Raw genomic sequence first — 19,921 nt, 5'->3', positions numbered from 1 at the left:
TTAATATTTACTATGAATATTTTATGTTCTTGCAATTAACTAATTTTTGATAATCTTATGTCAAAATATAAATTGGTATATGATATTCTATAAAAATTTTGTAAGATGTTTCTTTTGAGATAATCAACACACTCTATATAGATGTTAATCTTACAAAATCGATATATTTACTCTTATTGATGGGTAAAATTCATATTGAGCAAACCTGGAATAAAATAAGTATAAAACAAATAAAACTAACTTTTGATTTTTGAAATGTTCAGGTACAGATAACAATAGAGCGAATTGTTTAACGAAATCCCTGTGTATCAATCTCACCTAATTTCAACAATTGTTAATAGTTTAACATTCTTTTTTAATCGGTACCTTGCCTCCCAATCTATTCCTGGTATTCTGTATTGAATCTCAAAATCATATCATTTCTTCTGGAAATACTTTACCATATATTGCAAACTGATGAGGGCTTACAAAAAAAGTATGTATGAAAACTTTTACAGTACCATTATTTCACATAACAACATTAGCAATAATTTTTAATACCATCTACTACCCAGTGTATGTTTAGTTGTCCCTAATTATCTGAAATATATTTTTCAAGTTGTTTGATTGAACTATAATGAAACAAGATACACACATTGCAATTGATTGATAACACTGTTAAGTCAATTTTAAATCTATAATTATTTCTCTTTCCATGTTTTTCCATGACAATGATTTGTTGAAGAAACTGGTAGGATTTGTATGATCTACATTTACCCGACTGTATCTTCTTCATATCATTTAGTGTATCCTTTATCCTATGTGTTTCTAATAAAGTGTAAATACAAAGGATTTAGATACAGAGGATTGGATATACTCAGGTTTTGGTATTTTTACTAGTAGCAAGGAAATTTCTTAGGAAGACTTGTCTATTTCCTATAGCATCGTTGCCTATGTCTATCAGTCCCACTTTTACTGTTGCTGTGATTCATGATTTGATTCAGGTGTTGTCAGCCTGATCCATTCATTATCAAGTTTCCCTCCAACATTTTACCAGATGCTTTTATTAGCTATTGATGAATATTCCTAGATTTCCTCTATTTCAGTAGAATTGCAAAATGGCAATCTCTAATTTCATCATTCCTTCTGCAGTCCTTACCTAGAACTTTTCTACGAAGAATATTCTTTTATCAACTCTTTGGTTACCCTGAAATTAAAATTTTACATACAAGGAAGGATAAATGCTTGCTTCTTTTTGTTCAGTTTATCGGTTTTCAAAATGATGAGTTGGTGGCCTAGGAAACTCTAAAGGTGATTGAGATTTAAGATATCATTATGAACTCATGGAGCTTATTTAATCGAAGGGTTTGATCCATTTCAGTCATTGTTTTTAGTGGTCAAATTGTTTCATTTTTAACTGGTAGACCTCTAAGATTCGCTCCTGTGTCCTTTGATTTATGCTAGTATTAAAAAAAAATACGTTATTACTTTTTGGCTCAAGATTTCTCAGGCTCAGATTATACATTTTGTGCTCTGGATGTTATTTTTTTGTAGAGAACTGATTAGTGGGGAATGGAATTTATAGACCATAATCTAGGTGCTAAGAAGCTTACTCTTTCTGAGTTGTTACTGCTCCTAGATCTTTGAAATTTTCTTTTACAAAGGTACTGGGTTTAACATATTTTTCACTATATGTTCTTGCTTTTATCTTTAGGATTGTATATATTTTTGGTATAAGGAAAACAGTATTAACACAATTCAAAGTTTAGCATTCCTTCGATGAGGATACATTTTTTCCCAGGCATTATATATGGTAGGCACTAATATTCGATGCAATTGTGGTGGTTGCTTTCTGGGAAGCAATGATACTTACTCTTGGCATCTATGGGATGATATGTAAGAAAATACATTTTAATTAAATAAATGAAACAATAAATGGATAAAATGCCGACACAGCACAAAAAGGAACTAATTAACTCTCTTGGTAAGAGGTGTTCAAGGAATGCTTCCCATTCCCAAGGAAGGTAACATCTTGTGCTGGGTATTAAAGGAGGTAGCTGATATCGGTTTCATTGGGTCTACAAAAGATGCAGGAAAGGGACTTTCAGACAGAAGAAAAAGCGTATGAAAGATACGGAACAAGGAAACAGGACTGACAGTTTGGTGCCATTTGGGTCACCAAGATTAAAGTGGAAAATGACAACAGATGAGGCAAAATCAGCAAAATTTCATACGCCAGGGTAAAGAGCCTAGGCTTAATCTAGAGGCAAATGGGAAACACTGAAGGATGTTAAGCAGAAATATGAAATGATTTAATTTGCTCCTCAGAATAATCATTCTGGTAACAGTGAGGAAAATAGATTGGGAGAGGAAATGGCAAATGAGAAAATTTGTTTTTGACTTTACAAACTTAGGGCTAGAATAGTGCTTGGCAGATAGCAGGCACTTAATAATATTTGTTGAATGAAAAACAAAAAGTTACTATATTAATTCAAAAGAAGTTGATAAATCTGAAGAAAAACCACACAGAAATAGAACCTATATTTTTTTGTTGCTACTACTTGATTCATCTGCTGGCTTATTTGGTATCTTACCATAAGATTTTCATGAACAAATCAGTAAGTAAAACAACCATATAAAAAAATTAGTCAAATGATTTGAATAGCAGGCCCACAAAAGGGAAGTCTGAAGGGTAACTAGATATATGAAAACACGTTCAATTTCACTAGCAACTACTAAAGAAATGCAAATATCATTTAACTCCCAAGAGATGCAAGAATATTTAAGCGCTTGAACAAAACTCAATCTTGACCAGGATGTTGAATTGTTGGAATTCTCACATGCTGCTGGTGAGAGTGTAAATTGGTGAAATGATTATAGAAAGTGGTTTGGCGGTCAGTAGTCATTAAGTCAGAAGATGTACATGTCTTTTGACTCAGCATTTCCACTCAAATATAAACCCTAGAGAAATGCTCATACCTGTACAGAGACATGTTCAACAATGTTGATCATGGTATTGTTGATTAAATGAAAAACTTTGAAATAACATAAATATCTATCTGTAGGAGAATGGGTAAATTGTGGTATATTTGTACACCATATACTATTCAGCAGTGAAAAATAAACAAATTAGAGCTATGTAAATAAAACAGGAAAAAAGTTTACAAAGTGATATATATATAGTATGATGTCACTTATATAAAGTTAATTATGCGATATAATATTACATATATGGAATAACAGTTCAAAATTCCAAATTTAAGAGGTTAGTTATCTCTCAGAAGGGAAAGCAGAGGGAAATGGGATTAGGGGAGGCTACACAGGAAGTGTCATGCTTTCTTTAAAAGAAAAAAAGCTTATAAACATAGAGCAAAATCAAAATTTTATAAAGCCAGATAATGGTCAAAAAAGTATTTGTTGTTTTTGTTTTTATATATTTGAAATGTTTCCAGTGAAAAATCCTTTGAGCTTAGAGAATTCCAGAATTATTTTTATTCTCAAAGTAAAATATTTTCCTAGCATCTAAATAATTTTAAGAGCTCTTTATTTTGCAGATTTGACTGGTGGATTAGCTCAGAAGCTATTTGATGTTTCAGAGATAACTTCGGCAGCAATGGTTTGTTCGTTGCCTACGGCAGTTCCAGAATCTCCTAGAATTCATGCTACAAGAACACCTAAAACACCTCGAACACCTAGGTTACAAGATCCTAACAAAACACCAAGATTTTATCCTGTTGTTAAGGAACCGAAAGCCATTGATGTAAAGGTATACAAAACAACCAGGAACATAAGACTTACATTTTATATCCTTTAACATTACAGAATGATATGTGTTAATTTCTATCACATTAAAAAATGTGTGTTATGAGTTGTAATATTTCAATTAAAAATTGTACTTTACCATAGTGGTATTTTCTCAGGTTAAGAAATAATTTCCTTACCTGGGTGTGGTGGCGCATGCCTGTAATCCCAGCTACTCAGGAGGCTGAGTCAGGAGAATTGCTTGAACCCAGGAGGCAGAGGTTGCAGTGAGCCAAGATCATGCCATCGCACTCTAGCCTGGGCAACACAGTGAAACTCCATCTCAAAAAAAAAAAAAAAAAAAAAAAAGAAGAAGAAGAAGAAATAATTTCTTTGTTGGTTGCAGTGGTTCACACCTGTAATCCAACACTTTGGGAGGCCAAAGGCAGGGGGAATCACTTGAGCTCAGGAGTTGGAGACGAGCCTGGGCAATGTGGTGGGAGCCCATCTCTTAAAAAAAATACAAAAACTAGATGGGTATGGTGGCATGTGCCTGTAGTCCCAGCTGCTTGGGAGGCTGAAGTGGGAGGATCGCTTGAGCTGGTAGTGCAGTGAGCCATAATCATGCCACTGCACTCCAGCCTTGGCAACAGAATAAGACCCCATTTCTCAAACAAACAACAACAAAAAACAAAAACCATTTTTACAATTGGATAGTGTAATTAAAGATGAACAGAAAGTATAATAAAGAATCATACTAAGCTGCACTTCTTTTCATCCTTGTTTCACAAACCTCCTTATTTATTAAGTTTTGTAACTTGTGTGTGAGATATTTGAGTTTTGTGACTTCATATGATTTCACAATGTGTCATCTACAGTATAAAAATGTTTGAGTTCATTTATAGTCAGAGGGTTTTAATTTACTTGTAAAGTTCACACTACTGAAACTAATTGCAATGCTTGACTTTATTTTCTTTAGAGTCCAAGAAAGAGAAAAACAAGGCATAGTACAAATCCCCCTCTAGAGTGTCATGTTGGTTGGGTAATGGATTCCAGAGACCATGGGCCAAGAACATCCTCTGTCAGGTACTATATTTCTCAAACATTACTTTTTTGTTCTTGATCTGAAGTTTTTGAAAACTGTTACTAATTAGATATTTCAAAAGATTTAAAAATTAATATGTTAGCAAATTATAGAACAATGGAAATGGTACAAAGAAGCCAAAGAAGAGATAAATTTTACAGGGATATTAAGGAAGTAATCCATTAGGACAGTTTTTCTTCCTACTTAAATTATATTTTCACAAATATGAGCTCTTATATTTATAGACTATTTAGGTCTGTGAAAGTTAGTATCTTTGAACAGATCCCAGAGTCTTAGTGGCATTTAATAGATTCTTAGTAGATATTTATTGAGGACATTAATTTGCTAATAAAACTACTCAAACTATGTAAAGGATATGGAAACAAAACATGATTTTGCTTCCCGCCTCCTTTTTGAGAAATAATTTAGATTAGCTGATTATTAGCAGGAAGCATTTTGTTATAAGAAACAAAAAAAAAATGAATTAAAACAAAATTTTTTAGAGTGCCAGTAATAGGCAAAGCAATATGGTATGTTTTGTCCTTTAGAGGAGATGCAGAGGTGATTTTTGCTCATTGCTCTGTGAGTCTTTCTTTTAAATAAAAATAGAGACAGAGTCTTGCTCTGTTGCCTAGGATGGTCTCAAACTTGTGGCCTCAAGCAATCCTCCTACCTCAGCCTCCTGAAGTGCTGGGATTATAGGCATGAGCCACCTCACCCAGCCTGTGTTTCTTAAAAACCATTTTGTGTATATACTAGATATCTTCAGAATATATCTGATAGTTTTTTCCATTTGAAAACTGGAAAAATATGTTTTTGACTGTTTATTAGAAAAGAAGGATTAGTTTCATGAAAAGAAATGCTAGGGAGTTTATCATGATCTCAAAACCTTAAATCTCTCTTTTTAGTGATATACATTTGATTCCTTTGTATTCTTCTTACTAGTTATATTGTCCCTAAAAGATAAAAAGTGTATATGTTCTTCTGCACACCTGTGGTATACAAATAGTTATTTTGGATTTATAAGTGATTTTTCATAGTTTTCTTTTCCCCAGAGTATTTCTTTTTATTGGAGCAGTCTATTTAGATATCAACAACAATGAAAAATGTTTAATTTACCTAATGAAGGACATCTTGTTTGCTTCTAAGTTTTGGCAGTTATGAACAAAGCTGCTGTAAACATCTATACAAAGGTTTTAGTGCGGACATATTTTAAAATCCTTTGGATAAATACTAAGGAGCATGATTGCTGGATTGTATGATAAAAATATGTTTAGTTTTGTAAGAAACTACCAAACTGTTTTCCCAATTGGCCATATCATTTTGTGTTCTCTTGACCAGTAATGTTTCTTTTTAACTTTGGTAATGTCTTGTTTTGAAGTCAGCCTTGTCTGTTATTTATGTAATTTCTCCAGCTTTCTTTAGCTGAGTGTTTGCCAATGTATCTTTTTCTACTCTTTTACTTTTAACCAATGTCTTTGTTTTAAAGTGGGTTTCATGTCAGCAGCATATATTTGGGTCTTTCTTTGCTTTTTATAACCCAGTCTGATAATGTGTTGTTTAATCAGTATGTTTAGACCATCCACATTTAGTGTAGTTATCAACGTGGTTGGATTTAAATCTATCATTTATTTGTCTCATATATTCTTTTTTTTGAGACAAAGTCTCACTCTATCGTCCAGGCTGAAGTGCAATGGCTCAATCTTGGCCCACTGCAACTTCTGCCTCCCAGGTTCAAGTTGTCCTGCCTCAGCCTCCCAAGTAGCTAGGATTACAGGCACCCAACACCAAACCCAGCTAATTTTTATATTTTTAGTAGAGATGGGGTTTCACTAGGTTGGCCAGGCTGGTCTCAAACTCCTGACCTCAGGTGATCTACCTGCCTTGGCCTCCCAAAGTGCTGGGATTACAAGCATGAGCTACTGCGCGCAGCTGTCTCATCTATTCTTTGTTCTTTTTCTCTTTCTTTTTTTTGCTTTCTTTTGGATTGAGTTTTTATAATGATTCTATTTTATCTCTACTATTGGCTTATCGGTTATATCTTGTTTTTATTTTTTTTAATTTATTTTTTATTTTTTATTTTTTTTGAGACGGAGTTTCGCTCTTGTTACCCAGGCTGGAGTGCCATGGCACGATCTCGGCTCACCGCAACCTCCACCTCCTGGGTTCAGGCAATTCTCCTGCCTCAGCCTCCTGAGTAGCTGGGATTACAGGCACGTGCCACCATGCCCAGCTAATTTTTTGTATTTTTAGTAGAGATGGGGTTTCACCATGTTGACCAGGATGGTCTCGATCTCTTGACCTCGTGATCCACCCGCCTCGGCCTCCCAAAGTGCTGGGATTACAGGCTTGAGCCACCGCGCCTGGCCATTTTTTCTAGTGATCCTCTAGGATTTACAGGTGTATCCTGTTTTGTTGTGCTTCACAGATACTGTGTTTTTCACAAATTGAAGGTTTGTGGCACTCCTGTGTTGAACAAGTTTATCAGTGCTTTTTATCCAACAGATGTACTCACTTCATGTCTCTGTGTCACCTTTTGGTAATTCTTCCAATATTTCAAACTTCATTATTATGTCTTTTTTTTTTTTTTTAAAGAAAGAGTCTCAGTCTGTTGCACAGGCTGGAGTGCAGTGGCACAATCATGGCTCCCTGCAGCTGCAACTACCAGACTCAAGTGATCCTCCCACTTCAGCCTCCTGAGTAGCTGGGACTACAGTTGCATCCCAGTGGGCCCAGCTAATTTTTTAATTTTTTGCAGAGATGGAAGTCTCACTCTGCTGTCTGGGCTGGTCTTGAACTCCTGGACTCAAGCAATCCTCCCACCTCAGCCTTCCAAAGTGCTGGGATTACAGGCATGAGCCGCCACGCCCAGCTACTATTTAGTATTTTATGGTGATCTGTGATTATTGAGCTTTGATGTTAACTGTTGTAATTGTTTTGGCACATCATGAATCATGCCAATATAAGACAGTGAACTTAATCAATAAATGTTCTGTGTTTTCTGGCTGCTCCACTGACTGTCCATCTCTCTCTCTCTCTCCCTCTTGGGCTTTCCTATAACCTGAGAGACAACAATGTTGAAATTAGACCAACTAATAACCCTGCAATGGCCCGTAAGTGTTCAAGTGAAACTAAGAGTCAAAATTCTTCAAAACTAGAAATGCCATCATTAATATGAGAAAGGCATGTTGAAAGCCCCAAGATAGGCTAAAAGCTAGGCCTCTTGTGTCAAACAGCCAAAATATGAAGGCGCAGTTTTTGAGGAAAATTAAAAATGCTACTCCAGATAAGAAAGTGAAACAGCTTTATTAATGATAGGGAGAGAGTGATCTGATTAAAAGATCAAACCAGCCACAAGATTCCCTTAAGCCAAAGCATAATTCAGAACAAGGCCCTGACTCTCTTCAGTTCTGTGAAGACAGAGAGGTGAGGAAGGTGCAGAAGAAAAGTTGGAAGCTAGCAGAAGTTCATTCATGAGGTTTAGGAAGCTATCTCCATAATATAAAAGTGCAAGATGAAGCAGCAAGTGCTGATAGAGAAGCTGCAGCAAGTTATAAGGAAGATCTAGCTAAGATGATAAATAAAAGTGGATACATTTCTACAGGTTTAGATCTGAAAAAAAGAAAGTGTGGCTACCTTAAACAACAGATTTTCAATGTAGACAAAATAGCCTTCTATTGGAAGAAGAAGCCAGCTAGGACTTTCGCAGCTAGGGAGGAGAAGTCAATGTTTGGCTTCAGAGATTCAAGGGACAGGGCTGACTCTTGTTAGGGGCTAATGGAACTGATGACCAAGTTGCAGCTATTGCTAATTTACTGTTCTAAAAATCCTAGGGCCCTTTTGAATTATGCTAAATCTACTAATCTGCTTATGCTATATAAATAAATAAAACAACAAAGTCTACATGGCAGCACATCTGCTTACAGTGTGGTTTACTAAATATTTTAAGCCCACTGTTAAGACCTACTATTCAGAAAAAGAAGATTCCTTTCAATACTTCCTTCCATTGACAGTATACCTTGTCACCTAAGACCTTTGATGAAGATATGCAAGGAGATAAATGTTTCTTTTCATACCTGGTAACACATTTATTCTGCAGTCCATGAATTCCAAGGAGTCATTTCAACTTTCTAGTCTTATTGGTTCGAATATTCATGTATAGTCTATTCATAAGGCTATAGCTGCCACAGCTAGTGATTCCTCTGATGGACCTGAGCAAAGTAAATTGAAAACATTCCGGAGAGTATTCACCATTCTACATGCCATTAAGAACATTGGTGATTCATAGGAGGAGGTCAAAATATCAACATTAACAGGATTTTGGAAGAAGTTGATTCCTACCCTCATGAATGACTTTGAGAGGCTCGGGCTTCAGTGGAGGCTATAACTACAGATGTGGTGAAAATAGCAAGAGAAATAGAATTAGAAGTGGAGCCTGAAGATATGACTGAATTGGTGCAATCTCCTGATAAAACTTGAAGAGATGAGGAATTGCTTCTTATGGATGAGAGCACCAAGAGTGGTTTCTTGAGCTGGAATGTACTCCTGGTGAAGATTCTGTGAATGTTGTTGAAATGACGACAACAGAATTAGAATATTATATTAAAGCAGTGGCAGGGTTTGAGAGGACTGACTCCAATTCTGAAAGAAGTTATACTGTGGGTAAAATGCTATCAGGACAGCATCCATGCTACAGAGAAATCTTTTGGGAACAGAAGAGTCAATCAATGTAGCAAACTTCATTGTCTTATTTTAAGAAAGTGCCACTCCAACCATCAGCGGCCACCACTCTCATCAGTCAGCAGCCATCAGCATCAAGGCAAAACCCTCCACCAGCAAAAAGACTATGACTTGCCAGCAAACCACACTGCCATGTGTGTACCTATGCAACATTCTTGCATGTCCTTCACATGTACCCCAAAACCTAAAATGCAATAAAAAAAAAGACTATGACTTGCTGAAGATACAGATGATTATTAGCATTTTTAGCAGTACAGTTTTTGAAAAATTGGTACATAATACTTATATGTATTTTGGGGATTCATGTGATATTTTGATACGTGCATACAATGTGTAATGATTAAATCAGGGTAATGGGGATATCAATCACCTCAAACATCTTTCTTTATTCTATTCTATTTTTTTCTTAAGATCTTTTTGTATACCAATCTTCCAGCTATTTTATACTATACAATAGGTAATTGTTAAGTATAGTTTCCCTAATACTGTACCATAAAACACTAGATCTCATTTCTGGCATTAACTGTATTTCTGTACCTGTTAACCAACTGCTCTTTGCCTCCCTTCTCCCTACCCATTCCAGTCCCTAGTAAGCACTAATCAACTCTATCTCTATGAGATCTACTTTTTTAGCTCCCACATATTAGTGAGAACATGTGGTATTTATCTTTCTTTGCCTGGCTTATTTCATATAACCTAATGACCTCCAATTCTATCCATGTTGCTGCAAATGACAATTCTTTTTTATGGCTAAATAGTATTCCACTGGGTATGTTCATGAATGTGCATATATATGCACATATACACACATGTACATACACATATATACACATACATATACTTTTCTTCATTCATCCATTGATAGTTACGTTGATTACATTTCTGGCTATAGTGAATAGTGCTGCAGTAAACATGGGAGAGCAACTGTCTCTTCGATATAGTGATTTCCTCTATTTTGGATATATACCCAGCAGTGAGATTGCTAAATCATATGGTAATTCTGTTTTTAGTTTTTTGAGGAACTTCTATGATGTTTTCTGTAGTGGCTGTACTAATTTACATTTACACCAACAGTATGTGAAGCATTCCCCTTTCTCTGTAACCTTGCAACATATATTTTTTGTCTTTTTGATAAAAGCCATTTTAACTGGGGTGAGATGCTTTATCATTGTAGTTTTGATTTGTGTCCTCCTGATAATTAGTAATATTGAGCATTTCTAAACATACCTCTTGTCCATTGATGTCTTCTTTGGAGAAATGTCTAGATATTTTGTCAATTTTAAAATGGGATTATTTGGGGTTTTTTTGCTACTGAGTTGTTTGAGTTCCTTGTATATACAAGGATGTTAGTCCCTTTTTGGATAGATAGTCTGGGTGTTAGTCCCTTTTTGGGTAGATAGTTTGCAAATATTTTCTTTCATTCTGTAGGTTGTCTCTCCATTTTGTTGGTTCCTTCATTTGCTGTGCAGAAACTTTTTTGCTTGATATAATCTTATTCATCTATTTTTACTTTTGTTGCTTGTGCTTTTAGCATCTTACACAAAACATCTCTGCCTAGACCAATGGTCTAGAGTGTTTTCCCAACATTTTCTTCTAGTAGTTTCATAGCTTTGGGTCCTAGATTTAAGTCTTTAGTCCACTTTGATTGGCTTTTTTCATATGGTAGAGATAGATGTCTAGCTTCATACTTTTGTATGTGGTTATCTAGTTTTCTTAGCACCATTTATTGAAGTTACTGTCCTTTCCTCACTGTATTTTCTTGGTGCACTTGTAAAAAAGGAATTGGCTGATAATATGTAGATTTTTTTCCCTAAATTTTCTATTCTGTTCTGTTGGTCTGTGTGTCTGCTTTTATACCAGTACCATGCTATCTTTGTTACTGTGGCTTTGTATTATATTTTGAAGTTGGGTAGTGTGATGCCTACAGCTTTATTCTTTTCGCTCAGAATTACTTTGATTTTTCAGGGGCTTTTGTGGTTCTTTACAAATTTTAGAATTGTTTTTTCTATTTCTATGAAGAATGTCATAGGTAGTTTGATAGGGATGGAATTAAATCAGTAGAAGTTGCTGTATAGTATTGACATTTTAACAATGTTAATTTTTCCAGTCCATGAGCATGAGATATCATTCCCTTTTTTTTGATGTGACTGCTTTAATTTCTTTCATCTGTGTTTTTTAGTTTTCTTTGTAGAGCTCTTTCGCTTTGGTTACATTTATACCTAGATAATTAAAATATTTGTCTAACTGTTGTTAAAAGAGATTGCCTTCCTGATTTCTTTTTCAGTTTGCTTGCTGTTGGCATATATAAATGCTACTGAGGCCGGGTGTGGTGGCTCACACCTGTAATCTCAGCATTTTGGGAAGCCGAGGCAGGTGGATCACCTGAGGTCAGGAGTTCAAGACCAGCCTGGCCAACATGGTGAACCCCCTGTCTTTAAAAATAAATAAATAAATAAATGCTACTGATTTTTGTATATTGATTTTGTATTGTGCAACTTTACTGAATTTATCTAGATTTTTGGTGGAGTCTTTAGATTTTTCTAAATATAATATCATATCGTTTGCAGGCAAGGATAATTTGACTTCTTCCTTTCCAATGTGGATGCCCTTTCTCTTGCCTAATTGCTCTCGCTAGGACTTACAGTACTATGTTTGATTACCAGATGGTATTAAGCCTGCAGATAGTGCACAGAATGCAAGAGTTGAGGCTTCAGAGCCTCTGCCTTTATTTCAGAGGATGTATGGAAAAGCCTGGATGTCTAGACAAAAGCCTACTACAGGGGCAGAACCCTCATGGAGACCCTCTACAAGGGCAGTACAGAGGGGAAATGTGGGGCTGGAGCCCTCATACAGACTCCGCACTGGGGCACTGCCTACAGCAGCTTTGTGAAGAGTGCCACTGTCCTCCAGACCCCAGAATGGTAGATCCACGATCCACTAGCAGCCTGCACCCTCAACCTCAAAAAGCCACAGGCAGTCAATGCCAGCCCTTAACAGCAGCCATATGGGCTAAACCCTGGAAAGCCATAAGCGTGGAGCTGCCCAAGGCTTTATGAGACCACCCCTTGCACCAGCATGCCCTGGATGTGACATACGGAGTCAAAGGAGATTATTTTGGAGCTTTAAAATTTAGTGTCTATGTTTTTCTTTTGCTTGGAGTTGTTATTGTGATAATGAGTTGTGAGATCTGGTTTAAAAGTGGGTGGCACCTCCCCTCTTTCTCTTCCTCCTGCTCCAGCTATGTGAAGTGCTGCTTCCCCTTGCATTCCACCATGATTGTTAGTTTTCCTAAGGCCTCCCTTGAAGCTGAGTAGATACCACCATCATGCTGTACTGCTTATAGAACCATGAGCCAATTAAACCCCTTTCCTCTGTAATTTACCCAGTCTCGGGCATTTCTTCATAGTAATGTGAGAACAACCAAATATATCTAGCTGAAGGTTTGTTCATTTTGTTTATCTTTTAAAAAAATCAACTTTTCATTTCATTGATTTTTTTTTTTTGTACTTGTTTTAGTCTCAATTTTATTTATTTCTGCTTTCATCATTATTTCTTTTTACTGATTTAGGGTTTGATTTGTTTTTTTCTAGTTCTCAAATACATCATTAGGTTGTTTATTTGGAACTTTTTGACTTTTTTGATGTAGGCATTTATTGCTATAAAATTCTCTGTATCCCATTGGTTTTGCTGTATCCCATTGGTTTTGGAAAGTTATGTTTCCATTTTCATTTGTTTGAAGACATTTTGAAATTTTCTTCTTAATTTATTAATCTATTGATCATTCAGGAGCATGTTTTTTAAATTCCACCTGTTTGTATAGTTTACAAAATTCTTCATGTTATTGATTTCTGTTTTTATTCTGTTGTAGTCAGAGAAGATACTTGATATGATTTTGGCTTTTTTGAATTTGTTGAGACATGTTTTGTAGCATAACATATGTTTTATCCTGGAGAATGTTCCATGTGCTAATGAGAAGCATGTATTCTGCAGTAGTAGGTGAAATGTTCTATAAATGTCATTAGGTCCAGTTGGTCTAGGTGTAGTTTAACATTATTCATTATATCTTTGTTGATTTTCTGTCTGGATGATATGTCCATTACTGAGAGATGGGTGTTGAAAATCTCCTGCTATTATTGTATTATAGTCTGTCTGTCCTCTAGATTTATTAATGTTTGTTTAATATATTTGAGTGCTCCAGAATTGGGGGCATATATTTATAATTCTTATATCCTGTTGCTGAATTGATTCCTTTATCATCATATAGTGACCTTCCTTGTCCTTTTTTTTGTTTTCTTTTTCTTTTTCTTTTTTTACAAACTTTGACTTGGTCTATTTTATTTAATATAAATATGGCTACTTTTTTTTTTTTTTTTTGCCTCCTTTGCGTAGAATGTCTTTTTCCATTCTTCACTTTCAGTCTATGTGTGTCTTTATAGGTGATGTGAGTTTCTTATAGGCAATATATAGTTGGATCTTGTTTCTAAAAGTTTTTAAAAGTTCACTCAGCAATGCTTATATCTTTTGGTTGGAGAATTTAGTTCGTTTACATTCAGTGTTAGTATTGATAGATAAGGACTTACGTACTTTTTCATTATTTGGTTTCTGGTTGTTTTGTAACTCTTCCTTTCTTCCCTGCTGCCTTTGTTTGTGATAAAGTGATTTTTCTCTGGGAGTATGTTTTAATTCATTGCTTTTTATTTTTAGTGTATCTATTATAGGTTTTTGCTTTGTGGTTACCATGAAGCTTACAAAAGCCATAGATGTAAGTTATTTTAAAGATATGACAACTTACTTTGATCACAAAAGGAAAGACTCAGGAAAAACTAAAAAACTCTACACTTTATCCTCCCACATTTTGACATTTTGTTGTCTTAAATTACATCTATTTATATTCCTTATCTCTTAACAGGTTGCTGTTAATATTTTCAGTAGATTTATCTTTTAGTCTTCATACTAGAAATATGAATGGATTACATGTAAGAATGATTACTGTATTAGAGTATTCTGAATTTATCTACTTTTACCAGTGAGTTTCATACCTTCAAACATTTTGGGTTTTGCACATCAAATTTTGTTTTCTTTCAAATCAAGGAACTCTCTAGCATTTCTTGAAAGATGGGTGTAGTAGTGATGAATTCCCTCAGCTTTTGTCTATGAAAGACTTTGTATCTCCTTCCTGTTAGAAGGAAAGCTTTGCTGGGTACAGCATAGTTGATTGGCAGGTTTTGTTTTTCCTTTTATCCTGTAGCACTTTGAATGTGTCATTCTACTGCCTCATGGCCTATTCGGTTTCTGTTGAAAAGTCTGTTGCCAAAAACATTATAACTCTTTTATATGGTCTTTTATTTCTGTTCTCTTGCTGTTTTAAGAATCTTCTCTTTGTCTTTGACTTTTTCAGGTTTGATTATTATTTGCCTTGGGATACTCTTACTTGGATTGAATGTTGCTATGGTTTGGCTCTGTGTCTTCACCCAAATCTCGTCTCAAATTGTAATTCCCATAATCCCCACATGTCAAGGGATGGACCTGGTAGGAGGTGATTGGATCATGGGGACAGTTACCTCATGCTGTTCTTGTCATAGTGAGTGAGTTCTCACAAGATTTGATGGTTTTATAAGTATTTGGCAGTTCCTCCTTCACACATACTGTCTCTGTCTCAGCTGCCACAGAGTAACAAGTGCCTGCCTCCTCTCGCATCATGATTGTAAGTTTCCTGGGGCCTCCCCAGCCATGTGGAACTATGAGTCAATTAAACCACTTTCCTTCATAAATTTACCCAGTCTCAGGTATTCTTTATAGCAAAGTGAAAATGTACTAACACGAATGTATTTGGTGATTTCTGACCTTCTGTACCTATTTATATCTTCCTCTAGATTTGGAATGGTTTTTGTCATTATTTCTTTGAATAAACATACTACTCCTTGCTCTTAACTCCTCATTGAATGCCAGTGGCTCTCACATTTGCTCTTTTGAGATTATTCTTTATATCTTGCAGGTGTTCTTCATTCCTTTTTCTTTCTCCTCTGACTGTATTTTCCAATAGCCTGTATTTGAGCTGATTGTTTCTTCTCCTTGATACATTTTGCTGTTTAGAGCCTGTAATCCATTTTTCAGAAAATGTATTTCTAAGTTCCAGGATTTCCGTTTTTTATTTTTATTTTTATTTATTTTTTATTTCAATCTCTTTGTATTGCATTTTTCTGATAAATTTCTGAATTGCTTTTCTGTGTTATCTTGGATTTTGCTGAGTATCTTTAGAACTGTTATTTTGTTCTTGATCTGAGACCTCACACATTGCTTTCTCGTTTAGATTGGTCCCTGACTCTTTGCTTTGTCCATTTGAGGAGGTCATGGTTCTGTGTTCGCTGTTATTTCTTGTGGATGTACATCTATGGATTTGCTTTAAAGGATTTATTATTCATTCCAGTCTTTGCTGTCTTGCTTGCTTTGGTCTTTGTATGATATGTTTGCTTAGAGATTATTTGCAGTTGCCCATGAGTCCCCTAATACTATTATATATCACTGCCTCCTTTTGGACACTAGATGGCACCTTAAGCCCAAGTTTGCCTTGGCTCTCACAAACATTGGAGCACTGCCTGTCAGATGGTGGGGGTGGCAAAGGGGATACCCCCAACTGTGTGGTAAGACTGGCAAAGGGTTTGTACCCAGAAGACTCATGGCTCATGCCTCCTACAGTGTGGTCCTGATGAACAGCTGCTCTGATATGGCATCTCTTTTGACTGAAATAAAGAGGAGAATTTCAGGTTTAGGGTTTCTGTTCCTGCTTCCCCTCTTTCTGTAGCTGCCTTCAGGGTTTTTTCTCCCTAGTAGCCCCCATGATATTATATTTCTCATGGGTTGAGGCAGGAGCAGTTTTCCTGCAAGGGAACCCAAGATAGCTGGCTGTCCTCCATCTGATTATTTCCAATGAAGAAAATGAGTCTGGGAGGAATTTTTCATGCACAGGGCCTGGCAGATTGGGGAAGGGGCATCATGCATAGAGAAGGCTATTTCTCTTACTGTTTGCTTGGAGTTTTTCAGTTCTCTGTGGCGCACAGATAGTATCAGTCTCAGATTTGATATCTGGGATATTGCTGATGATAGGCTTGGTGCTAGATATTTGTTTTGGAATTTCTGTGGGAGAGCGAAGCCAGGTTGCTTCTACTCTGCCATTTTGGTGGCATCACTGTCTCAATAAAGTATTTTAAAATTAAGGTATGTAATTTTTTAGTCATGCTATTGCACACTCGGTAGAATACAGTATAATGTAAATATAACTTTTATATATACTGGGAAACCAGAATATTCATATTACTTGCTTTTTTGCATTATTTGCTTTATTGTAGTAGTCTAGCATTGAACCAGCAATATCTCTGAGACATGCCTGTATAATTCCGCTGCTCCTTGAATCATGATGTTACATCCCGATAAACCCTTTGTAGCTTGAAAATATCCTAAGTTGAAAATGCATTTAGTATACCTAACCAACCAAACATCATGGCTCAGCCTAGCTTACCTTAAATGTGCTCACAACACTTATATTAACCTATAGTTGAGCAAAATCTAACACAAAGCCTATTTTGTAGTAAAGTGTTGAATCTCTTATGTAATTTATTGAATACTGTTCTAAAACTGAAGAACAGAATTGTTGTATGGTACTTGAACTATGGTTCCTACTGAATGTATATTGCTTTTGTATGATCATAAAGCTGAAAAACCATAAGTGAAATAATCTTTTAAGTTGAAGACCATGTGTATAAATTTTAACTTACCACACTCTACTGTCAAATAATCTTATCCCACTTCATGTATAGTATAAGAACCTTACAACATTAAACTGTCATTGTTTCTCCCCATTTCATTTCATTTTTTAAAATTAAGAGACAGAGTCTTGATCTTTAACCCAGGACAGAATGCAGTGGCACAATCTCAGGTCATTGCAGTCTCAAACTCCTGAACTTAAGCAGTCCTTTCATCTCAGCCTCAAGTATCTGGGACTTACGGGTGTGCACCACAATGGCTGGCTAATTAAAAATTTTTTTTGTAGCAACAAGATTTTGCTATGTAATTCAGGCTGGTCTCAAACTCCCGGGCTGAAGCAATCCTCCTGCGTCAGCCTCCCAGTGTTGAGGTTACAGTTACGAGTCACCACACCCAGCCCCTCATTATTTGTGCTATACTTCGTTATTATTTTTCTTTAGACAGTTATGTGTACACGTATATACACATACATATATGTGCACATGTGTATACATACATACAAACATACAGTTTGAGTAGATGATTTAGCACATTAAATCCTTCAAATATATCTATTAAAGTCTTTATAAATGCCATTGACAATCTGGGAGATTTCTTTGATAGTTTCTTAATAGATATTTATTTACCTATTGTTAAAACACACATGCTGCATGAGGAGACACCCCCCTCCCCCGCCCCGCAACAGGCTTTTTATGAGTAACAGGGCTGTTTATTCACCTTGGTGCAGGCGGGCTGAGGCCAAAAAGGGTGTCAGCAGAGAGCAGTGGGATAGGAGTTGGTTTTATAGGTTCGGGGTGGGCAGTGGAAAGTTACAGTTTAGGGTGGTTTTTTGCAAGCTGGGAGGGGGTCATTGGGTGTGGAGCCCCAAGGTTGACCATGTCAGTTACAAAGTCTAATGGCCTTATCAATTGGGGTGGGAATGACAAACAACAGAGAATGTTTTAAAGTTAAGTAGGCACTGCAGGGGTTGATCATTTTTTTCTCTTTTCATGGTCTTCCAGTTTAGATTTTCCAGGAACTCATCTGGAATGTCCATGCAGGTCACAGAGGTTAACGTGGCATCCATGGGACCATCAGTCAGCCTAAAAGACCTTACATTCCTGTCTTTTTGTATTTGTAATATAAAAGAAAAAGAGATGAAGAGTGGAGGGCAGGAGAATATTAGGAAGGCTAGCACAGATGTTTCTCAGGGCTTAGAATATTAGGAAGGCTAGGGGCAATGTTTCTCAGGGCTTCTTTGAGTGGGATTGGGTGTGGCGTGGAAACCTCAAAATGGGAAAGAGTGTGGCGTGGAAACCTCAAAATGGGAAAGAATTTAGACTGCTGGGAAATTTCGGGGCAAGAGGTGATATTGTGGGTTTGCTAGAAGGAACATTTGTTGTATTGACTGACTGCTTATTGCTTGTATACGATTTTGTAAGAATTGAGAGATGAATTGGAAAACACAGGGTCCAAATAAGAGGAGAAAGATAGTATCAGAGGACTAGGGATTGGAAGAAGCCATGACTTCCAGTTAGAGTGTCCAGCCAGTCCAGCCACGTTGAGTTTATTGATGGCATCTTGTATGAGGCCGGACTGGTTTACATAAGAAAAATTGAAACTGCTGTTTTCTGGCCATTTGGATTGAGGCCAGGCCGTGTTACAGAGATGTTTAAGTTTCAGATCAGGCGACAGTTGAAGAGGTTTTAGGTTTTTGAAGATACAGGCTAGAGGTGAAAACATAAAATAGAGGAATAGAGGGCAGAATATTGCCCATAGCGAAGGAGATAATTTTTTTTTTTTTAAGAGACGGAGTTTTACCATCTTGGTCAGGCTGGTCTCAAACTCCTGACCTCAGGTGATCTGCCTGCCTCAGCCTCCCAGAGTGTTGGGATTACAGGTGTGAGCCACTGTGCCCGGCCTAAGGAGATAAGTTTTAAGGAAAGGTGCAGAGTAGAAACTAGGAGAAGGAGTGAGCAGCTACCAGGATTTTCAGTCGGCGTCCCTGAATGATTTTTGGGCTGTAACATGGGTGAGTGATCAAGGCAGGCATTCCCACAATTGACCAGATACCATGGGGAGAATCTTGTCTTCCCGAGTCCGTGACCAACCTCTGGGTTTTTAAGCGAGAGGGAGAGACTTGTCTCCTCTGGCTCCACACAGATAAAGAGTATCTCTTTATCTCTACTAGAAGAAGAAAGATTTAAAGGAAAAGAGAGAGAAAGAGGGAGAGACTTGTCTTCTTGGGATTTAAAGGAAAAGAGAGAGCTGGGGAGAGATTTGTCTCCTCTAAAGAGAGAGTGGAGAGAGACATCTCTTGTTCTCTAAGGGAAAAGAGAGAGTGGGGAGAGAGTTGTCTCTTGTTCTCTAAAGGAAAAGAGAGAGCAGGGGAGAGACTTGTCTTTCATTCTTGAAAAGAGGGAGAGAGGGGAACAGACTTGTCTCTCATTCTCGAAGAAGAGAGATAGAGAGGGAGAGGCTTGTCTCCCGTTCTCGAAAGGAAAAGAGAGAGGAGGGGAGAGACGTGTCTCCCCTTCTCTAAAGGGAGAGAGAGAAAGAGGGGAAGACTGCTTACCCGATCTGAAGGTGGCGGGAGAGCTGTTCGGCATACTCTGTAGAATTTGTCTCATTTTCTTG

At 36.6% G+C, this 19,921-nt stretch overlaps 1 protein-coding gene across 7 annotated transcripts in view; it reads left to right on the top strand.

The window, feature by feature from the left end:
* The window catches only part of LARP1B (La ribonucleoprotein 1B), a 171,588-nt gene that overhangs the window by 131,150 nt on the left and 20,517 nt on the right, over window positions 1–19,921 (top strand). For all 7 annotated transcript variants that reach the window (XM_039479124.2, XM_039479123.2, XM_039479122.2 and 4 more), the window contains 2 exons: window positions 3,534–3,745; window positions 4,700–4,806. In XM_039479124.2, coding sequence (XP_039335058.1) covers window positions 3,534–3,745; window positions 4,700–4,806 — 319 coding nt within the window. The remainder of the gene's footprint in view (window positions 1–3,533; window positions 3,746–4,699; window positions 4,807–19,921) is intronic.

This window comes from Saimiri boliviensis, chromosome 3 (assembly GCF_048565385.1).
Source record: "Saimiri boliviensis isolate mSaiBol1 chromosome 3, mSaiBol1.pri, whole genome shotgun sequence".
NCBI classification, from domain to species: Eukaryota; Metazoa; Chordata; class Mammalia; order Primates; family Cebidae; genus Saimiri; species Saimiri boliviensis.
This window is presented reverse-complemented; position numbering and strand designations above follow the sequence as displayed.